The sequence below is a fragment of the Phycodurus eques genome, chromosome 2 (assembly GCF_024500275.1).
Source record: "Phycodurus eques isolate BA_2022a chromosome 2, UOR_Pequ_1.1, whole genome shotgun sequence".
Taxonomy (NCBI): Eukaryota; Metazoa; Chordata; class Actinopteri; order Syngnathiformes; family Syngnathidae; genus Phycodurus; species Phycodurus eques.
The window spans coordinates 27,383,983-27,407,470 of NC_084526.1; the positions used below are offsets into that span (position 1 = coordinate 27,383,983).

At 41.7% G+C, this 23,488-nt stretch overlaps 1 protein-coding gene across 1 annotated transcript in view; it reads left to right on the plus strand.

Annotated features, from left to right (window-relative positions):
- Positions 1-23,488, plus strand: part of gpc6a (glypican 6a) — a 126,706-nt gene that overhangs the window by 21,625 nt on the left and 81,593 nt on the right. Inside the window, exon 2 of the mRNA XM_061670170.1 lies at positions 20,296-20,454. Within this exon, the coding sequence (XP_061526154.1) occupies positions 20,296-20,454 (159 nt within the window). The remainder of the gene's footprint in view (positions 1-20,295; positions 20,455-23,488) is intronic.

The following is a 23,488-nucleotide window of genomic DNA, read 5'->3' on the forward strand; positions in this document are numbered from 1 at the left end:
TTGTTGACTACTGCAATGTCTTTTTTTTCTGGCTTGTTGATTGTTGGACACAATATAGATACATGAGGTCTCCGGACATATTTGTAGGTGAAACCAGATGTTTACATACACTATCTAAATAAGACAATTTTTTTTCTCACTGTCTGACATGAAATCACACTAAAGATTTCCTGTTTTAGGTCAATTAGGGTTACAAAAATGATTTCTATTTGCTAAATGCTGGACTAATGTGAGGATAATTTTTGAAAGCAATGTTTCATTACTTTCTTCAAAGTCAGAAGTTTACATACATTGCTCTGCCTTTAAACAATTTGGGAACACCTAGATGATGATGTAATTTCTTTGGAAGCTTCTGATATATTTATTGACAACATTTAAGTTCATTAGAGACACACCTGTGGATTTATTTGACCTCGGCACACCTTAAACACATCGCTTCTTTGTGTAACATCATGGGAAAGTCTAAATAAATCAAGTCAATCAAGTTACGACGAAGATAATTGTCGACAAGTCTGGTTCATCCTTGGGTGCAATTTCCAGATGCCCGAAGGTGCCACATTTGTCTGTTTAAACAATTATACACAAGTATAAACACCATGGAAATATCCAACCATCATACTGCTCAGGAAGGAGACGGATTCTGCATCCCTGAGATGAATGTGGTATGGTCCAAAATGTGCATATCAACCCAAGAACAGAAGAAAAGGTCCTTGTGAAGATGCTGGCTAAAGTTGGTAAGAGTGTGTCAATATCCACAATGGAACGAGTACTGTACCAGCATGGGCTGATAGGCCACTCTGCCAGGAAGAAGCAATTACTCCAAAAGAAACATGAAAATGCCAGATTACACTTTGCAAATGCTCATTGAGAAAAATATTTTTGGAGGCATTTGCTGTGGTCTGACAAAACTAAAATTTAACTGGCCATAATGAGCATCATAAGGTTGTAGGAAAAAAGAGCGAAGCTTGCAAGCCTGAGAACACCATCCCAACTTTAAAATACGGGAGGGGCAGCATCATGTTGTGGGGTTGTTTTGGTGCAGGGGTGACTGGTGCACTTCACAAAGTAGATGGCATCATGAGGAAAGTATATTAGATGGAAATACTGAAGCAACATCTCATGACATCAGCCAGGAGGTTAAAGCTTGTGCGCAAATGCATCTTCCAAATGGATAATGACCCGAAGCACAATGTCAAACTGGTTACAAAGTGCCTTAAAGATAACAAAGCCAACGTTTTGGAGTGGCCGTCACAAAGCCCTGATCTCAATCCTATTGAAAAATTTTAGGGCAGACCTGAGGAGTCATGTGCGAACAGGGTGGCCTACAAACTTGGCTCTGTTTCACCAGTTCTGTCATGAGGAAGGGGCCAAAATTTCTGCCTGCTATTTTGAGAAGCTTGTCGAAGGACATCCAAAACATTTGACCGAAGTCATTTATTCATTTATTCATTCATTTTGCGTACCGCTTATCCTCACTAGCGGAGCCTATCCCAGCTGACTTCGGCGAGAGGCGGGGTATGCCCTGAACTGGTCGCCAGCCAATCACAGCCAACTCATTTAGTTTGAACTTAATTGTACCAAATGCTAATAAAATGTATTTAAACTTCCGAGTTTGAAGAATGTCATGAAAAAGTGTCTCAAAAATATTGCATTTTTCTGGAATTTAGCAAATATAAATAATTTTGGTTAACCTAATTGACCTAAAGGAGGAAAAGTCTAGTCTGATTTCATGTCAGACAGTGAGAAAAAAAAACACGTCTTTTTTTTTTTTCTCGACGACCCCCATATAAAAATAAGAACACAATTTGACCGTTGTAATGTTACTTGTGGTCAAATATCAAGACTGTCTAACTATTGTTCTGCTGTGGTTTGCACCCCTATCCCCCTTGTCTGTTTTGTCCCTCTGTCTATCCCAGAAAACCCTTTTCTGTCCAGCTTCATTTTGAATAAACATCAGAATAATTTAAAAAAATAAATAAATAAAATAAGCAGAGGGAGTATTTCAAACTCCTGTTACATAGCAAAACTGTACCAGCACAAAAAGGCATATAGAGCCATCATTCTGCATGGCCATGTAGCTGAACAGGACAGGTTAAAAAAATAATATGCATCCATCCATTTTCTTCCGTTTATTCAAAGGTCAGGTTGCGGGGGCAGTAGCTTTATCAGGGGCGCCCAGACTTCCCTCTCCCTTACCAGGGAGGCTGAGGAGTGTGATCTCCCTGTAGTTGGAACACACCCTTCTTAAAAAGGCGGACCACCATCCCAGTCTGCCAATCCAGAGGCACTGTCCCCGACGTCCATGCGATGTTGCAGAGGCGTGTCAAACAGGACAGCCCCACAACATCCAGAGCCTTTAGGAACTCCGGGCGGATCTCATCCAACCCCGGGGCTTTGCCACCGAGGAGCTTTTTAACCACCTCAGTGACCTTAACCCCAGAGATAGGAGAGCCCGGCTCAGAGACCCCATACTCTACTTCCTCATGGGAAGGTGTGTCGGTAGAATTGAGGAGGTCTTCGAACTATTCTCCCCACCGACTCACGATGTCCCGAGTCAAGGTCACTAGCGCCCCATCCCCACTCTACACAGTGTTGATGGTGCACTGCTTCCCCGTCCTGAGACGCCGGACAGTGGACCAGAATTTCCTCGAAGCCGTCCATAAGTCTTTCTCCATGGCCTCACCGAACTCCTCCCATGCCCGAGTTTTGGCTTCAGTGACCACCAAAGCTGCATTCCGCTTGGCCAGCCAGTACCCATCAGCTGCCTCAGGAGTCCCAAAAAGTAAAAAAGGCCCGATAGGACTCCTTCTTCAGCTTGACGGCATCCCTCATCGTTGGTGTCCACCAACAGGTTTGGGGATTACCGCCACGACAGGCACCGACCACCTTACGGCCACAGCTCCGGTCGGCCGCATCAGCAATGGAGGCGCGGAACATGGTCCACTCTGACTCAATGTCCCCCGCCTCCCACGGAACATGAGCAAAGTTCTGTCCGAGGTGGGAGTTGAAACTCCTTCTGACAGGAGATTCTGCCAGACGTTCACGGCAGACCTTCACAATACGTTTGGGCCTGCCACGTCGGACCGGCATCTTCCCCCACCATCAGTTGACAGCTCTTCCCCTCTCTTCACCCGAGTGTCCAAGACAATGCAGCCGGAAGTCCGATGACATGACCACAAAGTCGATGATCGAACTGCGACCAAGGGTGTCGCAGTTCGTACAGGCGCTGAGCCGGGGTGCAATAAGTATACCACACCTGCTAGGTGCCTCTCACCCTGGGCAACTCCAGAGTGGAAGCGAGTCCAACCCCTATCAAGAGGACTGGTACCAGAGCCCAAGCCGTGTGTGGAGGCGAGCACAACTATATCTAGTCGGAATGTCTCGACCTCACACACCAGCTCGGTCTCCTTCCCTACCAGAGAGGTGACATTCCACGTCCATAGAGCTCACTTCTGTAGCTGGTGATCGGATCGCCAAGGTCCCTGCCTTCGGCCACCGCCCAGTTCACACTGCACCCGACCCCTATGGCCCCTCCCACAGGTGTTGAGCCCATGGGGAGGGGGACCCACGTTACCCTTTCGGGCTGTGCCCGGCCGGGCCCCATGGGTGCAGGCGCGACCACCAGACGCTCGCCTTAGAGGCCCACCTCCTGACCTGGCTCCAGAGGGTGGACCCGGTCACCCGCGTCCGGGCAAGGGAAACTTCAATCCATTAATATGGATGGATTTTTATTTTTTCATCATTGGGGTCTTTGAGCCGTGCTTTGTTAGGTCCCTCACTGAGGACCTGTTTGCCATGGGTGACCCTACCAGGGGTGTGAAGCCCCAGACAACTTAGCTCCTAGGATCATTGGGACACACAAACCCCTCCAGCACGATAAGGTGACGACTTCCAGGAGGGGAAAAATAATAATAATAATAAATAAATAAATAAAATATTTTGTTTATTGCACCTTACTCATTACTTATTGTACTCTTGTGATGTTTATACACTGTACTGTCTATTGCACTGTATGCTATCTGTTCACTGTTTTTTGTCTTTTTGGTCTCTGCTCTGCTTTTATGTGTACTGTTGTGCATACCGTATACTGTATCTGTATGTTCGTGTTTTTAATATTGTTAAGGGCATTGAGACTCTTTGATGTGAGTTTGAAAAAACAAAAAAAAAGATTAACTTGAAACTTGAAGAATTGTCCGTTTAAAAAGTCCCAACTGAAATCTGTCTTCCAGCCATGTGCACTCCAACTAAGGCGATATTATGGGCCAAGAGCCAAAATAAACCCCGTGCAGTCATATCTCAAATGTGAGACTAGCCAAAATTGCACCTGAGTCAACAGATCTCACAGACAACAGTGTCAACCTTTTAATGGATGTCGAGGCTCAGCATGCACTTTAACCTGACCATTTAGTCCAGACCTGGGCAATTATTTTCAACGGGCGCCACATGAAAAATCTAAGCTGTGATGGAACATTTTCCCTTCTTAATATTAATTTTCTTTCAATGTAAAAAACAATAAATTATGTATTTTGATTAGCTGGTACTTCTAATCAGAAGAATAAGCATTTTGTCTAAATATTAAAATTCATGAATTGTGGTTTGGCTCAAAGAGGAAAAAAATACAATGGAAGTAGTATGCAGTTCACAACAACAATCCTTGCGTCACTGTTTCATTTTACTTCTAATGTGTTAATCTTCACAAATACTGAGAGATGTTTTGCAGTATATTCAAGATATTTGAACAAAATTATACCCCAAAAAAAAAAAAATAATTAAAATTATACGGCTTTAAAGTTTTCAGACAATGTTTCCAAAACATGTTCCTAATATTTAGTAAGAACAATCAGGTTTGCGTCACTGATGCTGTCGTAGTACACTCGCCTGACTTTGATGCAGGCAGCATGGGTTCAGTTCCCACTCAGTGACGGTGTGAATGTGAGTGCGAATGGTTGTCCGTGTCTATATGTGCCCTGCGACTGACTAGCGACCAGTTCAGGGTGTAGTCCGCCTTTCGCCCGAAGTCAGCTGGGATAGGCTCCAGCGTCCAGGATAAGCGGTGTTGAAAATGGATGGATGGAATCAGGTTTGCAAAAAGGCAATAAGTGGTTTTAACGCTTTCAGAGTATTTTCACAACATTCAGTGTTCTGTTAGACATTCCTGTAATTTCTACAGTTATTTACCACATACCTTACAGCAAAATACTTTAAAGAGATTTGCAGTAATTAACAACAGTTTCCACTGCATCACGGTATTTTGGTTGACGTCACACAAAGAGTTAATGTATTTCGCATGCAGCAGAATTGTGAAACCATGTGCTCCCGCATGCATTGCGCCAATGTTGAACTGTTGCTGCAATAAAGACATTAATCCTTAATGTTCATGAATGGATTAACGTAACATTGATCATGTATGTTTGTTACCCGTAGTTCGTTGAATGTGTGTCTTATTTAATTCTCGTGTTACATAAGGTATATGTTGCACTTTTTTTCATGAAACCCTGACTGTGGGTTGTGTGCAATAGAGTGAGATCCCAGTCAGTTCTTCCATATAATAAGTGAAGCTAAGTGAAGTGTTACTTGGTCTACTTCTGCAAGCAAAAGGAGCTCTTGTTTACCTTGTGTAACTCATCACCACCACAATGAATACAAACATTCATTTGACACTGTTGTAATAAAGTTACTGTATAAACCCTATGAGATGTTTAACAGTGTGAGAAATCTTCAACTCCCCTCGTCACAGTGCAATAAACACTTCTTTGGAAAAAAAAATTTTTTTCGGGGGTGATTTTCTGAGATATGATGTACCAGTGGCGGTAACTTGCAGCTTCTCTGGATGTGCAAATGTTTTTAAAAAGTCCATGCCTTGCTTGCAACTTGGCTGGCAAAGCCTTTGACTCATTTGCCCGCTCAAGGCCAGTCCAATTCTCCAATTCGTCTCCAGTTAGGTGACGTAGTGGCGATTCAGATTATAGTCCTTGAAAACAGCTACTGTACGTGTGCCACAAACTAAACTTCAATAAATAAATATTTAGCGAATTTATGTTTGAGGGAGATAAGGCAGGCCGGACAGGGATGCCCAGAGGGCTGGATGTGGCCCGCGGGCCATAAAATGCCCAGGTCCGATTTAGTCCAATCGTTACAATACTGTAATTCTGAATGTCGAGTTGATGATAACATTTCGGTTAAGAAATAAAATCAGTCACATTTGCCACAAAGAATGTTCTGACTATATTAAAAGCTAGCCATTCCTATACGACTCAATAATGACCATTTACATTAACACTTAACGCCCCATTACAATCAATCCAACAGCTAGTTACTACTTCTACTAGACAAGAGTGGACAGTTTATTTTCCACAGGGGCCACGTAATAAACTGGAATGGCTGAGAAGAACCACACCAACATTCTAACCTTTTGAGCACCTTTAACTTAATCGTGTGATGTGTGTTATTCATTGCCAATATACAGTTTTAAAATGATTCACTATTGTGGGATCATGTAAATTATAATATAATTTTTTGGGAGGAGTTGATGCATTGGAGATCACTTTATGTGATGAAAGCATTTGTCAAGAGGATGTATACATTGGCCAACAACACCTGATTTTACATTTTATGAAGAATTAAGGTTGTCTTTGATCTCTCGTTTAACTGAAGCTGCTTTTGAAAATATTACTCAAACTTGCTGAATGAATCTCGCTCTGTTACTTTGTTTTTGGTGGATTTTGCAACACTGCGATTGGCTGGCGACCAGTTCGGGGTGTACCCGCCTCTTGCCCGAAGATAGCTGGGATAGTCTCCAGCATGCCAGTGACCCTAGTAAGGATAAGCGGCACAGAAAATGGCTGGATGGTTTTTGCAACAGTAATCAGGATCTTCTTTTCCTTTCGGCTTGTCCCGTTAAGGCTCGCCACAGTGTGTCATTCTTTTCCATGTAAGCCTAACTCCTGCATCCTCCTCTCTAACACCAACTTAATGTCTTCCCTCATTAGATCTATCAACCTCCTCTTTGGTCCTCCTCGAGCCTTCTTGCCTGGCAGCTCAATCCTCATCATCCTTGTCCTAATTTACTCACTCTCTCTCCTCTGGAGGTGTCTAAACTTTGTCTCTAAAACATCTACCTTGGCCATCCCTCTGAGCTAATTTCTAATCCTATCCAACCTGGTCACTCCTACAGAGAACCTCAACATCTTCATTTCCGCCACCTACAGCTCTGCTTCCTGTTGTCTCTTCAGTGCCACTGTCTCTAATCCGTACATCATGGTTGGTCTCACCACTGTTTTATAAACTTTTCCCTTTATCCGAGCAGAGACTCTTCTGTCACACAACACTCCTGACACCTTCCTCCACCCGTTCCAACCTGCTTGGACTCGTTCCTTAACTTCCTTAACACACTCACCATTGTTTGGGACTGTTGACCCCAATATTTAAAGTCGACCCCCTCGCTATCTCTTCTCCCTGTAGCCTTACTCCTCCCCCTCTCATTCATGCACATACTGTATATTCTTTCTTATCTTCATTCATCTCCTTTCCAGTACATACCTTTATAACTGTTCCTCCACCTGCTCCCTGCGTTCACTGCAGATCACGTCATCCGCGAACATCGTGGTCCATGGGATTCCAGTCTAATCTCATCTGTCACCCTACCCCTCACCACTGCAAACAGGAAGGGGCTCAGGGTTGATCCCTCAGTGGCCACCTCACCACTGTTTTGCTGCCCTCATATATGTCCTGTACTTTGCTGCCTCTCCGGACTTCTGCATGCAGCACCACAGTTCCTCTCTGGGTACTCTGTCATAGGCTTTCTCTAGATCCACAAAGACAGAATATAGCTCCTTCTTACCTTCTCTGTACTTTTCTATCAACACCCTCTTTCTAGGCATGAAACCATACTGTTGCTCGCAAATACTCACTTCTGTCGAGAGTCTAGCCTGCACTACTCTTTCCCATAACTTCACTGTGTGGCTCATCAACTTTATCCCTCTATAGTTCACATAGCTCTGCACATGACCCTTCTTCTTAAAAATAACCACCAGCACACTTTTCCTCCATTCCTCAGGCATCTTCTTACATGCTAGAATTCTGTTCAATAATGCTTCCATAGGTGGCACGGTGGACGACTGGTTAGCACATCTGCCTCACATCTGCCGATTGTGTGGAGTTTGCATGTCCTCCCCGTGCCTGTGTGGGTTTTCTCCAGGTACTCCGGTTTCCTCCCACATCCCAAAAATCATGCAGGATAGGTTAATTGAAGACTCTAAATTGCCCGTAGGTGTAAATGTGAGTGCGAATGGTTGTTTGTTTATATGTGCTGTGCGATTAACTGACGACCAGTTCAGGGTGTACCCTGCCTCTCGCCCGAAGATAGCTGGGATAGACTCCAGCACACCTGCGCCCCCTAGTGAGGATAAGCAGAACGGAAGTGAGTGAATGAATGCTTCCATACATACATACAGCAAGCAGGATGTTTTTGTTATTTTATTGTTAGTGGTTTTCCACTTATTCTCATTATTTCAAATGTGCAGTTTTTTTCCCCTAACACTTTACTTTCAATAAAATGTTTAGACACAATTTGCATTCCCACAATACTTGATAGTTCTTTCTCTTGACATCAGGGTCTTTTTGTCGTATTAACATGCAGAAAATGTTCACTTTATTAATGCAGACGAGTGGTCAAGGGATATACCAGATGGTGTGGAACATATGCTTGTTGCCCTTTGGCCAGGTAGACTAATGAATCCTTGTGGGAGTTAATCACACTGTCTATGGAATGGGAATAAAAGACACTTTTTTTAAGCACAGGAGCATATTTTTAAAGATGTTTATGTTTATATTAATGCCAGCAGTAGCTTAGTCTGTAAAATTTGAAGTTTCAGCTTCAAGAACCACCACGAACTAAAAAAAATAGAAAATTGAGAGTTGTTTCTTAATTCCCGAGTAATGATATATTCTACCTTAGTCTTGATTTTTCATCATTCTAATCTGATGCGAGGACGATCTATAACGATACCATTTGATTCAATCCTACGATTCTTTTTTCATTTTTATATTTCCAAAAACTAAACCATCCTGATTGTGGAATAAATACCTGGATGATGCATTTGTCGAGTTTCTTTCTCGTAAGAGAATTAGGGCTAAATTCATTCTGGATATATATTAATACAATGATTAATGGCATATACGGTTCATTCAAGTGAAGTCACGATCAAATTCAGAAATGCAGCAACATTTCTTCAGGATTTTCAATAATACAGAATCACAGCAATGACACATCTAGAGAGCTTTAAGTATGAAAAAGATTATCATTTGTTTACAATTAAAACAGCTAAAAAGTTAATATAAACATTGCAAAAATCAGTAATTCTGTCATCATTCAAGTCAATCGATGATTCAATCATTCAGTTATTCACCTTGCAAATTGATTATACACTGTAGTTGTATTAATAGTACTTTGATATACTGTATAACCCCACAAGAGACAACTTACTGAAGATTTATCAGTGTTGTAGAATCGTAGTAATGTGAAGTGATACAATGTATCAGATACATCATTTAATTAATCAATCGACATGTACACATTATAGGGGAACTAAAACCCTTTTTTTTTGCAACAATATGTTGTTTGCGTCACTGTGTATCCTGCGATAACTAGCATAACTACCGGTTGATGACATGGAGGTCTGAACCAGTTGCATCATTAGGCCTATTTAACACTGAAATTAACATCACAAGTCAACTCACACTTGCATTACGAACAACACGTGATCAAAGCTGGAAATCAGGATAACACTATCCTGATTTCCACGTTTGGGCACGTATGTCTGCCGAAACCAATGTTTCCCACGGACATTTATAGCAGACGAACGCAGTGTTGGGTCACTGATAAACTTTGCCAAAAATGACAGAGTATCTAAGGGATTTTTAAGACACTATTAGATGTACATATGAAATGCAGCCCTACATATGAAATGTTGAGCTAAATGATTGTGGTTTTTTTTTTTTTTTTTGGACCTAAAATGGTAATCGCTAGGCGGCACGGTGAGTGACCGGTTAGCACATTTGCTTCACAGTTTTAAGGAGGCGGGTTCCAATCCGGCCTCACCTGTGAGGAGTGTGCATGTTTTCCCCGTGCCTGCATGGGTTTTCTCCGGGTACTCCGGTTTCCTCCCACATCCCCAAAACATGCATGGTAGGTTGATTGAAGACTCTTCATTGTTGATCAGTTGATTACGCGATGAAATATCTATAGGATAATGGATTCAAAAAGATTCGCTTGTGACAGCCCTAGTTTAGACTTGTGGGGGCACATACAACATATTCTTAAAAACAATTTTTGTGTTGCCTGCCCCTTGAAATGAATAATCACCTGACCTAGCATTATTCTCTTAAATATGATCATAAATCTATAGGTTTCCCTTCTGAATCAGAATCATCTTTATTTGCCAAGTGTGTTAGAAACACACTAAGAATTTGTCTCCAGAAGTTGGAGCCGCTCAAGTACGACAACATACAGCCATTGTAAGAAAACATACTTTTAGGTCATAAGAATACACTACGGAGAGTCACTTAGCACTGAAGGGTTGTCAGTAATGTGGTAATGCTGATACAATCACAATTATACAAATGATGCAGTCTTCAAGCAATTTACAGCAGTTTGAAATTACTAATAGAGCGGTAATCTGGTACAGTGACATTTGTGCAAATGATGCAGAGTCCTCAAGCAATTTAGTTTGGTTCGGAATGACTAATTGTGCGATAACTGGTATAGTGAAATTTGCTCAAATGATGCAGAGACCTCAGGAAATTTAAGCAGGTTAAAGTTAAAGTGACGATAGTAGTGCGATAATCTGGAACAGTGACAAATGGTACAGATAGTTCTCAAGCACATCAGTTCCCAGTATTGGTCAACAATAGATATGCAAGGTGAGTGCAAGAATAATGTACTAGTGTCACAAAAGAGAAGTGGCAGCATGTTACAATGAAATTGTAAGTTAACTGTTTAAGAAGTTAATGGCAAGAAGGAAGAAGTTGTTGGCGTGTCTGCTGGTTTTGGTTTGCATTGTTCGATAGCGCCTACCTGAGGGAAGGAGTTGGAAGAGGTGGTGGCCAGGGTGTGGAGGGTCCAAGAGGATTTTGCATGCTCTTGTCTTAGTTCCGGCAGCGTGCAAGTCCTCAAGAGAGGATAGGGGGGTACCGACTATTTCTTTCAGCAGTCCTGACTGTCCGTTGCAGTTGGATTTTGTCCTTCTTTGTAGCAGCACCAAACCAGACTGATGGATGTACACATAACAGATTCAATGACTGCTGTGTAGAACTGCCTCAACAGCTCCTGTGGCAGGCTGTGCTTCCTTAGAAGCCACAGGAAATACATCCTCTGCTGGGCCTTTTTGAGCATGGAGTTGATGTTGGTCTCCCACTTCAGGTCCTGAGTGACTGTAATTCCCAGGAACTTGTGGGTCTCGAAGGTTGAGACCGGGCAGTTGGACAGAGTGAGGGGCAGCTGTGGCGAAGGATGTTTCCTGAAGTCCACGATCATTTCCACAGTCTTGAGCGTGTTCAGCTCCAGGTTATGTCGGCAGCACCAAAGCTCCAGCTGCTCCGCTTCCTGTCGATATGCAGACTCTTCACCGTCTTCGATAAGGCCGAAGACTGAGGTGTCGTCTGTGCGTTGAGGTGCAGTTGTTAGTGTAGAGGGAGAAGTGGAGCAGCGAGAGGACACATCCATGGGGGGCCCCCATTGCTGATGGTGCGTGTGGATGAGGTGGTATCCCACAGCCTCACCTGCTGTGTGCTGCTCGTCAGGAAATTATAACTTCACCGGCAGATGGCAGGCGAGACGTTGAGCTGAAGGAGCTTGGAGGAGAGGAGTTCAAGGATGATGGTGGTAAATGCAGAGCTGAAGTCCGCAAGCAGGATCCTTGCTAGGTCCCTGCACCGTCAAGGTGTTCTCGGATGAAGTGCAGTCATATGTTGATTGCATCATCCACAGACCTGTTTGCTCGTTCATAGCGTAAGCTAGAGAGCCTTTTTAGTGTCCATCCATCCATCCATTTTCTGAGCCGCTTCTCCTCACTAGGGTCGCGGGCGTGCTGGAGCCTATCCCAGCTGTCATCGGGCAGGAGGCGGGGCACACCCTGAACTGGTTGCCAGCCAATCGCAGGGCACATAGAAACAAACAACCATTCGCACTCACAGTCATGCCTACGGGCAATTTCGAATCTCAAATTAATGCATGTTTTTGGGATGTGGGAGGAAACTGGAGTGCCCGGAGAAAACCCACGCAGGCACGGGGAGAACATGCAAACTCCACACAGGAGGGGCCGGGGATTGAACCCGGGTCCTCAGAACTGTGAGGCTGATGCTCTAACCAGTCGGCCACCGTGCCGCCCCTTTTTAGTGTGTCGATATCCAATTCGTTGTACTTGTTCATACAGAGAATGTCCTTATGACTGAACGTCCTTACTACCAATCCATATTTTACCTGCAACCTTGCCTGCACTCGTACCTGCCTCTATTAGTGTGCCTGGGCAGCACACAGGGCTGACTAAAAGCAGCATGAGGAAAAGAAAGTGAAGGATGGACTATCATTACTCACTTAAATATGATCATAAATCTATGAGTTCCCCTTCACTTCATAGTGTGGCAGAGAGCCCTTGTGGTGTTTCGTTATCCAAACCGTTTGACTTTAACATATTAATAAAATGTCAGTCCATGTTTTCTCTGCTTGCACTGATACCTGCCTGCTAATATTAGTGTGCCTGTGCAGCACACAGGGCTGACTAAAAGCAGCATGAGGAAAGGAACGAAGGCTGGACATAAAGTTTTTCAAGAAAGTAAGTCATCATCACTGCTGCTAGTAACAATTTGTTCGCTCTTACCTACAGTTAACAGCAGAAAGTCACATGCTACTACTAACCAGCTTGTCAATTAGTCTGAAATGTTCCTGGCTGTTTATATAAAGATGAAGGAGGTTATAGAGTAAATTTTATGTATGAATTCACATCTTGAAACAGGAGCTAAGATCATTCAGTTATAGTTGTGATCAGTTGATAATAATAATAATAATAATAATAATAATAAAATAATAACAATTGTCACGATACATAAACATATCTAATTGGACTGGACCCAAAAGCAGACTGAAGGAGAGGGAGAAGATGAGAACAATTTATTTAGTAGTGGCTCAGAGTTCGTGTATCCAAGGTGTGATCGTGGTTCGTAGCAACAAGCAACGTGCAAGAAGCGGGAACGTGAGGCGGTGGAAGAGCTTGACTGCGTGATTGGAGCGGGTAGCAAAGCGGGAGGCACGGAAGGAGCACTGGAAGCGGAAGCGATCACAAGTGGGTGAGTACAGGTGCGGGCCGTCAGATAATAACTTACATACGCGAGTAGGCCTGTGTACCACAAACGAGTGCGAATACTCTGGCGTCGGATCCGTGGGTCAGGCAGGCTTAAATACAGGCAGTGATGAGTGCTGATTGGGCACAGGTGCACAGCCAGCAATGAGTGCTGATTGGGAACAGGTGCGCAGGCAAGGGGGTGGTAATTGCTGGGGAGAGAGAGCGAGAAAGAGAGGGTGGCAAAACGCCACCCAAGCTCCAAAAGAGGAATTGCAGGGCACAGATCATGACAACTACTACTTCTACTACGAATAATAATATAAATCACTCCCCCACCCATATTGAGTAGAGAGAGTAACAAGGGAGCGACTTCTAATGGGAATGTGAGTCTAAAGGATTAGACTGAATAAAGCCATTTGTGATGCAGTCTAGGAATCATATGAAACTCAATATGGATATGAAACATTTCAGTCAAGTTGCATCGTTAAGACTTACTGAACTTGAAATTTTATTTAGGAAAGTAATTATTAGAAAGGGGTGGCATTGTGGACATATCTGCCTCACAGTTCTGAGGACCCAGGTTTAAATCCGGCGTTGCTTGTGTGGAAATTACATGTTCTCCCTGTGCCTGTGTGGGTTTTCTCCGGGTATTCTGGTTTCCTCCCACATCCCATAAACATGCATAGTAGGTCAATTGAAAACTCTAAATTGCTTGTGGGTGTGAATGTGAGTGTGATTGGTCGTTTGTTTATATGTGCCGTGCGATTGACTGGCAATCAGTTCAGGGTGTACCCTGCCTCTCGCCCAGAGTCAGGTGGGATAGGCACAGCATGCCTGCGACCCTAGTGAGGATAAATGGTCTGGAAAATGTATGGAAGGATGATTAGAAAGTGGAGATAGCCAAGAGATAAATATCAGCCAAATTAACCTGTCCACAATACTTTCAAGAGCAGTAAACCCTGATATAAGATAAAACGGACCATAAGGACCGAACAATCTGTCCAAAAATAGTTTCCATTTGTCACTTACACAGCTGTTGACAAAGCCTGTTAGCTCCAGAATTGGCCGCTGTTGTTTACTGGCACTGTGACGCAATGCAGGCAGAGAATGGGACTGATGTATATATTGCCAAGTATTCCCTCACCTGCCATGACTCACATATGAGCCGCAGTGACATCCCCTTCTTAATCAATAGGGATTAATACCGTATGACATCGGTCCACTTTTGACAGCTTTTACATCTTTAACTCTTCTAAAAAGGATTTCAACAATGTTCAGGAGTGTGTTTAGGGAATTTATGACCATTCTTCCAGAAGTGAATTTGTGAGGTCACACACTGATGTTGGACGAGAAGGCCTGGCTCTGAGTCTGCACTCTCATTCATCCCAAATGTGTTCTATCCGGTTGGTGTCAGGACTCTTTGCAGGCCAGTCAAGATCATCCACACCAAACTCTGTCATCCATGTCTTTATGGACCTTGCTTTGTGCATTGGTGCGCAGCCGTGTTGGAACAGGAAGGGGCCATCCCCCAACTGTTCCCACAAAGTTGGGAGCAATGAATTGTCCAAAATCTCTTGAAAAATCGCTATGCTGAATCCTTCAGAGTTCCTTTCACTGGAACTAAGGAGTACCCGGAAAAAACTCACACAGGCACGGGGGTAGGACATGCAAACTCCACACCGGCGGCAGATGTGAGGCAGATGTGCTAACCAGTCGTGCACCGTGCCGCATGCTTGTTGTTTTGTAAAATAAAATAAGAAATGCATAACTGACAGAACACGTTAAATGCATAAAATCAGCATGAATCAAAAGTGTAGAACCATTTTGGGTGAACAAAAGTGGAGAGTGAGAAATGTGGCTGAATGGCTTAATTGTGGCAATTAAGCCATTTTGACAGATGCCACTGATATATTCTGGGACTGTTACCAATATCCCACTTTGCCTCTTAACCTGTAGATGTCAGTAATGTTTCTGTATTGTTTTTTGGACAATCAACAAGGATTTTTTTTTTTTTTAATGACAAGTGAATTCTTCAAGGGATTATTAACCATGAATTTAGTAAATGTCCTCACAATGATGACATTATAAAAAAACACAGCATTATGAACAATGATGTAAAATGAGAAGTGTATCAAAATTACATCCTTTACAAAGTTTATAATCTTCAGTTCAGTCTCTGTGACCAAAATATGACAAACTGTTACCTTTTCAGTGCAGTTCTACTTTAAGACCATGCTGTAATGTGTTGAGCATGTTTAGGAATGCGATATAAACTCAAAATGTTATGAAATGAAGGTACATTTTTATCCAGAGCAGTGGGAGCAGGGATTTCTTTTAGATACTGGAAAAACAATGAAAAACATTCTGCTCTTTGCATAATTTTCTAGGGGACAAATTGTTAAAACTTCACGGAGGTTTGGTTTTATTATATTCAATTACAAGAACATGGTCATCTCCGTGTGTTTCTGAGCGAACCAGATATTTCATGTGCTGCAGTGTGAAGTACAAAAAGGGCTGGATGATAGGGAACGTGGACTTGAGCGCAGTCACATCACGTCTAAATCACTTTGAAATAGTTAAGGCAATCGTGGTGAAGCATGACAATACCTCATCAAATGGGAGCATGCTTGCTTCCTCGAGAAATCAATTTGATTTCTGCAGGTGCAACATGAGAATACAGCACACTTCTGCTTCAAATAAGTAAGAACAATATTACAGAAATATACCTGTGCGTTTTATACTGAACTAAAATGTCTTTGTCAACATTACATGATCATGAAACTTTACATCTACAAAAAAGAGAGAAAAAGCTGTATATAGCTCGGGGAACTCCACATAACCTGAAGTTATTCAAATTATTGACACTGGACTTTGACAAATGGTAAGGTAACACTTTCCTTTCTCTTGCTTGACACCTTTATCCATCCATTGTCGTTATTTGGGTTGTGGGTGATCTGAAACCTAACCCAGCTAACTTTGAGCAAGAGGCATACGTCCCTTGGGCTGTTCATCAGCCAATCACAAGGTACATATAAAAAAAAAAAGAACAGACATTCACATTCACTCCTATGGTCAATATGCCGGTCAATTAACCTAACATGTATATTTTTGGTTTTGGAAGAGAGTTTTGGGAGAAGCCCCAAGCAAACATTGGGAGAACAAACAAACAGTTTTCAGGAAGGCCACATCTGATATTCAAACCCCAAACCTCAGAACTGTGAGGCTGGAAATGCTCATCACACTTTCATGACACTGCCCTTGTGTGACATTTGTTAATCAGTTTATTTTCATTGTTGTTATTTCGGTTCATCTAATGCTCGGTGGCCAGCCAAACCCACATATTCAAGTGAATGGGGGCAAGGCAGCCTCACAAAATATCCAAACTCTCTCTTTTATTCTTGCCCACGTCCTCTCTCTGTAGCAATCTTCTTATGGTTTAATAAAAGGGATACAGTACAAAATACTGTATGTGGAGCCTCAAAAGACAACACAGGCTTGCAGTTCAATTTGACAGAACGTCTTTAGATTAAATCGCGCAATGTGTGAGTGTAAGTTGCCAACTGTCATTTTTTTGCGATGGTCCATTCCAAGCCGGGTGTGGCCACATCGCGCAGTGTGCGGTGAGCCTCACAAATAAAATCACAAATTATACAACTCTAAATCAGTATTATCAAAACAGAAAGTCTAGCATATTTTTCCCCCCATGAAAATAGAAACGCAGGAATTTGAGGCACTTCTTTTGAGGAAGGTTCCACATTTCAAAACGAAGAAACTGTCCATGTACAGCGAGAGCTGGTCATTGTGCCACCATGAACAAAGAGAGCCTTTCATCTTCTACCTCAAATAAGAGTCTTAAACTCAGATACTGTACAGTCTTGCTATTGTTGAGAGCTTGGTTTCAAATGCCATCTTTGGCGCAATGCAGTTAAGTAGAATAGAATAAAGACAATCTAGTGAAACAAAAGCTAATCTAAATTGCAGCATGATTTGTCCAGGGTATGCATTCATATTTAAATTTTCCACAGTAGTTGTTTCATTTCATCATCAAATATTCAATATTTTCTCCGCAGATTTGGCTTTATTGACATTGAATCTCTTTATTTAATTCTGCAATCATAAGACCCACAGAAAAGTAAAAACAATGCCATTGCTTAGAATTTCTTTACAGACCTCTTGTTACGATTTGATTTTGACTGGAACCAGAAGCAGGCTGAGAGTTTTGTGATGAACGTTTTATTGAAAGAGGGTATGGAGATGATCCTTGGGACGTACTGGTGGGTAGTTGAGGCAGGGAACGTGTGACAGGCTGTGGTGGTGCGGACAGGCGGATGGCTTGGCGGCGTGATGGAAGAAGTCACTCGGCGGGGAACACAGAAGGAGCACTGATGACAAGGAAAAACACGGAGGTCAGAAGGATAGCGAGACTGGCGTAGTTTACGTGTAGGATCGAGAGCCGTTGTACCACAGGACAACGTTAATACTCTGGCGAGAGTTTCTGGGATCTGGCAAGCTTTTATGCAGGTGATGATGAGGGCTGATTGATGACATGTCCGCGGCTGAGGTGGTGCTGATTACTGGGAAGAGAGAGAGGGAGGGGAAGAGAGAGTGCGAGAATAAAACTATTCACTTACACTCTTTGTTATTCATTACGTCAATTCAATTTCGCACCAAGATAGTCAATGTGATACTGTATACAGATAATGATATACAATACATTCTTAGTCATTCAGCTACAGCTGCCCCACAATCACTCTCCTGACACTCTCCTGTATCTATTCAAAAAGGTTATGTAAAACTAAATTTACACAAAGGTTATGTGTTGTTTATTTTCTCTGGGTCAAATCAATAGCACATTGTTGCTTTGTAATGGAATTTGATTATCTTAAAAATCTCCAATACCTGCTGTATTTGGGCTAAATCTGTTGCTTTGTAGAGTTGGGTCTCTGGAGCCACATGGAGTTTGCATTACCATGGAGTAAAAATTGATTTGTGTTTAACTGTTGTGATGATGCTGCTCATTAATGTAGATTGATGTCTCTCTCCGGACTGATTAAGGATTAGGTACATTTTAGAGTTCCAGCACGTACATGCTGCATACTCCGTGCTTCATTCGCTATGCACATGTGCCGCTTCTCCACCTGTAGCACCCTTTATATGCATGTAAAGCATCAGCCAGTTGCATTGTGTAGTCAGTGGGATCTTGATCATTGTGGAAGAATTAGGCTTTGGTTCTGTAACCCTTCTTTTCCTGGTGCTTAGTTTTATTTGTCCATCCATCCATCCGTTTTCTGAGCCGCTTCTCCTCACTAGGGTCACGGGAGTGCTGGAGCCTATCCCAACTATCATCGGGCAGGAGGCGGGGTACTCCCTGAACTGGTTGCCAGCCAATCGCAGGGCACATAGAAACACACAACCATTCGCACTCACATTCACACCTATGGGCAATTTAGAGTCTTCAATTAACCTACCATGCATGTTTTTTGGGATGTGGGAGTAAACCGGAGTGCCCGGAGAAAACCCACGCAGGCACGGGGAGATCATGCAAACTCCACACAGTCGGGGCTGGGGATTGAACCCCGGTCCTCAGCCTATGAGGCAGACGCGCTAACCAGTCGTCCATCGTGCCGCCACCTGCCTGTAATATAGTCAATTTGTTCCAGCCCATATGCTGCCCAAACCCCAATTCTTTCATACACCCCCCTTGCGTCATGGGCTAGCCCATGCGCCTCCTGAATTAACTGACCCAAAAAAGTCCGGGGGTGCCACGATGAGACCCTCCTGATTTTTACCCAATCCAGTGGAGTCTTGGCATGCTCCCCGAACAACCCGCAGCTGCTTTTAATGTTTTACCCCTCAGTCGTTCTGCAACTTAAATTTGCGTTAATTCTCATTGTGTGCCATAAAAATACAAATGTAAAAGTGCAAAAACAACCAAAAAAAAACATAGGCCTCTGAGTACAGAGGCCTTCAGCATCTCAACTCTAATCTCTGAGTAGCATCATCTAGCTAGCTATACTGTACAGTAGAGGGCTCTCCTATGAGATGAACCATGGTGAAAGAAAGCCAAACACGCAATACTAAAGAGTTGAAACTTTCTCTGTATTCCATATATTGTTTTGCCTACTTTAGAATTATTAAACATTTAGTCACACGACCTGTAAACTGCTAAATATTCATTATTAAGAAAAAGGCATTTTTGCCTGTCAATAACATTGTATATTCCTTTTTCTCTTTGTCCTTCCAAATGCTTTGGTTTCTTGCAATACTGAATGGGTTTGCCAGTTGGTCGGGAAACTCCACACCCACATGCACATATTAATCTGAGACCGTGGAATCTTGTTGGACGATAGACTATGTCATTAGTTACACTTACTAGTTTAAGATATTTAGCTATTTTAAAATCCTAAATGTGACTTGACTCAAAATTAAATAATATTTTGCCTCCAGAATGAGAACAAGTGAGGGCCATCCACTTCCATGCACATATAGGCTGAATAATATTTTTTGGTATCATAAAACGCAATGAAGTGGGACAAGAAGATATTCAACATCGCCCTCAGTTCAGCATGAATCTGAATTATTTGAATCTGCATGTGGGTTTTTTAATGTATCTTCTATCCCCTTTCTTCATTTGAACTATCTGATGTTGCTTGTTTATACACTGAAAACAATACATATCGCACCAAAGACAGTAAAAAAAACCTCACTTCATTACAGATTATAAAAGCATTGCTTTTCATTTACTCTTCATTGGTTGTGCTTTTGTCATTCTCCACAGAGAATGTGTATGTGCAGGTCAGTAAGCCTAGTTACAGTATACCTAATATACACACAATACACACAATATCTAATACACACATCAGTGCTGAAAGAGAAAAAAAAGAGTTATGATCAAACACGCAGCTCATGTCTTTGAGTGATGGGTGTAAAAACAATGCTTTTTGTGTTTGTCTCCCAGGTGAGCACCTGCGTGTCTGTCTTCAGGGATACACCTGCTGCACATCTGACATGGAAGACAAGCTCAACCAGCAAAGCAAACTGGAGTTTGAAAAGTTGGTGGAGGAGCGCAGCCACAACATGAGGGTGACGTTTGTTTCCAGTCATAAAAAGTTTGATGGTAAGCCAGAGGAGTTTGTTTCATCTGCTGCATGCGATAGATGAGATATGAGTACATCAGAATTAACTTTCCCAGACACTCTTAGAAAATGTATTCATGGGAGTCCTGTCAGACTTGTAAATGCACACTGCTGATGGAATGATAAATAATCATGACTAGTATTAATAAGATATGGGCAGTCTGCTTGGTTTTAAGGGTTTTCTCTCTTTCATCAATGTTTTCTCACCTCTTTGGTACATTTGTAGACATGTTCCCTTTTAGACCTGTGGTAACATATGCTGGGTTGGTCCATTTGTTTGAATGTATTTTTCGCTGCTTTACTTCTCCCCATTACGGCTTTATAAGAACTGTATTTCGTGAGAGAATGGGAGCTCCATTTTAATGCACAGTAAAAAATAAAATCAAAATACAAGTTTCTACTTATAACAGTATGTAATAAAATGTGCACTCACGCATAATTGCACACTTACTACCAAAAGGTTATATTTGGTAGACATTTCAACCACATTTAATTAGCGCTGGTAAGAAAAAGAAAGTGTATTAACATCGTTTTTTGTGTGTGTTTTTTTTGGGTACATCACTGTATTAAAAATTGGTTTAGAATCTATACATGTGTTCCACCTTCCATTCCTGATATTGAAACAAAAAAAAGGGGGCATTGTGGGGGAATTACCCACAATAACAAAATACTATAATAGAATACAGTGATAAACAGGTCCAGTTGTTTTTACTTTTTTACCTGATACTTTTTGGTATCTAAATGTTAATGGCCAGCCTTGTTTGAATTGTGACTTGTCCAATAATCTCAATAAAAATGTCAAAAATACATTTGCATTTCACACTGCCTATGCTGTGATTACTCACATTACTTGACATTGTTTTCAGCTCCCGCCCCAAGGTCTACTCTATATAAACAGCATGTACTCTACAGATCTAATCAGTTATTTCTCACGAGTAAACCATACCCAAATTAAACTCTGCTTTTCTTGTATATTATATTATATAGCCGATTTCTATTTATCAGGATATCATCTATAGGTACACCATTGGTGTTGGAAAGAATTGTTAAGAAATATCCTTTCAAAACATAGTTATTTCATATTTTAACTACACATTCTTATTGCTTACATTTTGTAAGTGCCTTTGAGAACACATTATTAAGAAACTGAGGCTGAATGTGACAACTGCATGTACAAAAATGAATATCTTGTACTGATCTCTTCTTTTTAGGAAAGTGAAACATCAAAGGTCTGCCTTCTTTTTAGGAAATGAAGGATGCAGACTAAAATGGCTGTAACCATTTTAACAGTACAATTTATTATGTTATGAAAACACTAATTGTATTTTAGATTTTTTTTTAATGTGAGAGGCTGTTGAAATGCCGCAAGTTGCATTTACACCCCAAGTAATAACATGATGCATGACAGTCAATATTTGTAGACAAGTCGTAACACTCCAGTCTATCATTAACCTACGCTAACACAGTAGTGAAGTCAAAATTACAGAAAATATTTGTATGTAAAACACTAAGAGGCAAAATATATATAACAGTGAAAAACAGTAAATACTGGACTAACTGTGCGTGCTTTCTTGTGCGCCCTGAAGACTTGCTCTTACGCTATAACCTTGAAATGTTGTATGTTGCTATCATCGTAAACCGAGGGCCCAGGTATTTTTATACTACCTGTCTGTGAACCACCCAAAATGTCTCTGTGACACACTTTCTGGTCCTGACCAACCCATTGAGAATCACTTTCTACACGACAGTGTACACTACACAACTGTACTGCTTCATATACATACACTATATTCGCTCACCTGCCATGACTCAGCTATGAAATTAAGTGACATCCCATTCTTCTGGAACATGAACACCCTTCCTGTTCCAACATGTCTGTGCACCAGTGCACAAAGCAAGGTCCATACAGACATGGATGAGAGAATTTGGTATGGATGACCTTGACTGGCCTGCACAGAGTCTTGCCCTCAACCCAATAGAAAACCTTCGGGTTGATTTTGAGTGGACAGTGAGACAGACCTTCTCGTCCAACATAAGTGTGTGACCTCACAAACATGCTCCTGGAAGAATGGGCAAAAATTCCCATAAACTCACTCCTAAATCTTGTTAAAAGCCTTCCCACAAGAGTTGAAACTGTTATAGCTCCAAAGGGTAGACCAATATCATATTAAACCATATGGATTTTAAATGGGATGTCACTAAAAATTATATTTAAGTCAAGGCAGGTGAGTGAATACCTTTTGGCAATATAGTGTACTTGAAAGAAAAGCTTTGTACCCATGCAAAAGCTAAAAAGAAAAGTCAAATCTTAAAAATACAAAAACAATAAGGGCACTACCCAGTGGTAAGCAAGTGCAACCACAAAAATACACAATTAACAAAAAGGACATTTATATTTGTTTGATGCAAAAACTTAAATATGCAATGGTATTGGTCAGTGGATTGTACAAGGATGCTGTCATTTTATTTAGCAGGTTTTATGGTTATTGTTTCACAATTAACTCACTAAATAATGATAATGAACTTCAACAACAGAACTACAAAACGTGTTCAAGTGCAAACTGTTTGGTTTTTGGATGATATTGTGCGCTGATAATTTCTTCCCCCTGCTCTCTGCTCACAAAATGCTGTCAATCAAAGAATGATATATTGCTAATTGTCAGGTTTATGGTGTTCAACTGGAAGACTTTGATGAATGAGTACGTCTGCGTGCATGCAAGCGTAGACAAAGGTAGACAGAAAGACAGAAAAGAGAAAATGCCTTTGTGGACACGGCAGCCTTACATTTGCTAAAGATTAATTGCAGTGGATGAAGCATTAAAAAAATGGCTCAAGTGAGTACCAAAATAATGCATTGAAAGGTTTATAGTCGAACAAAGCTGTTGTTTTTTAAATCACTTAGATTGTAGAGCTTGGTTAATGTTTTGCAAATGCCATGGGGCAATGAAAATGAAAATAACATTTCACACATGATTTACTGGAGAATTTTTAAAAATAAATTAAAAGTGACATAGG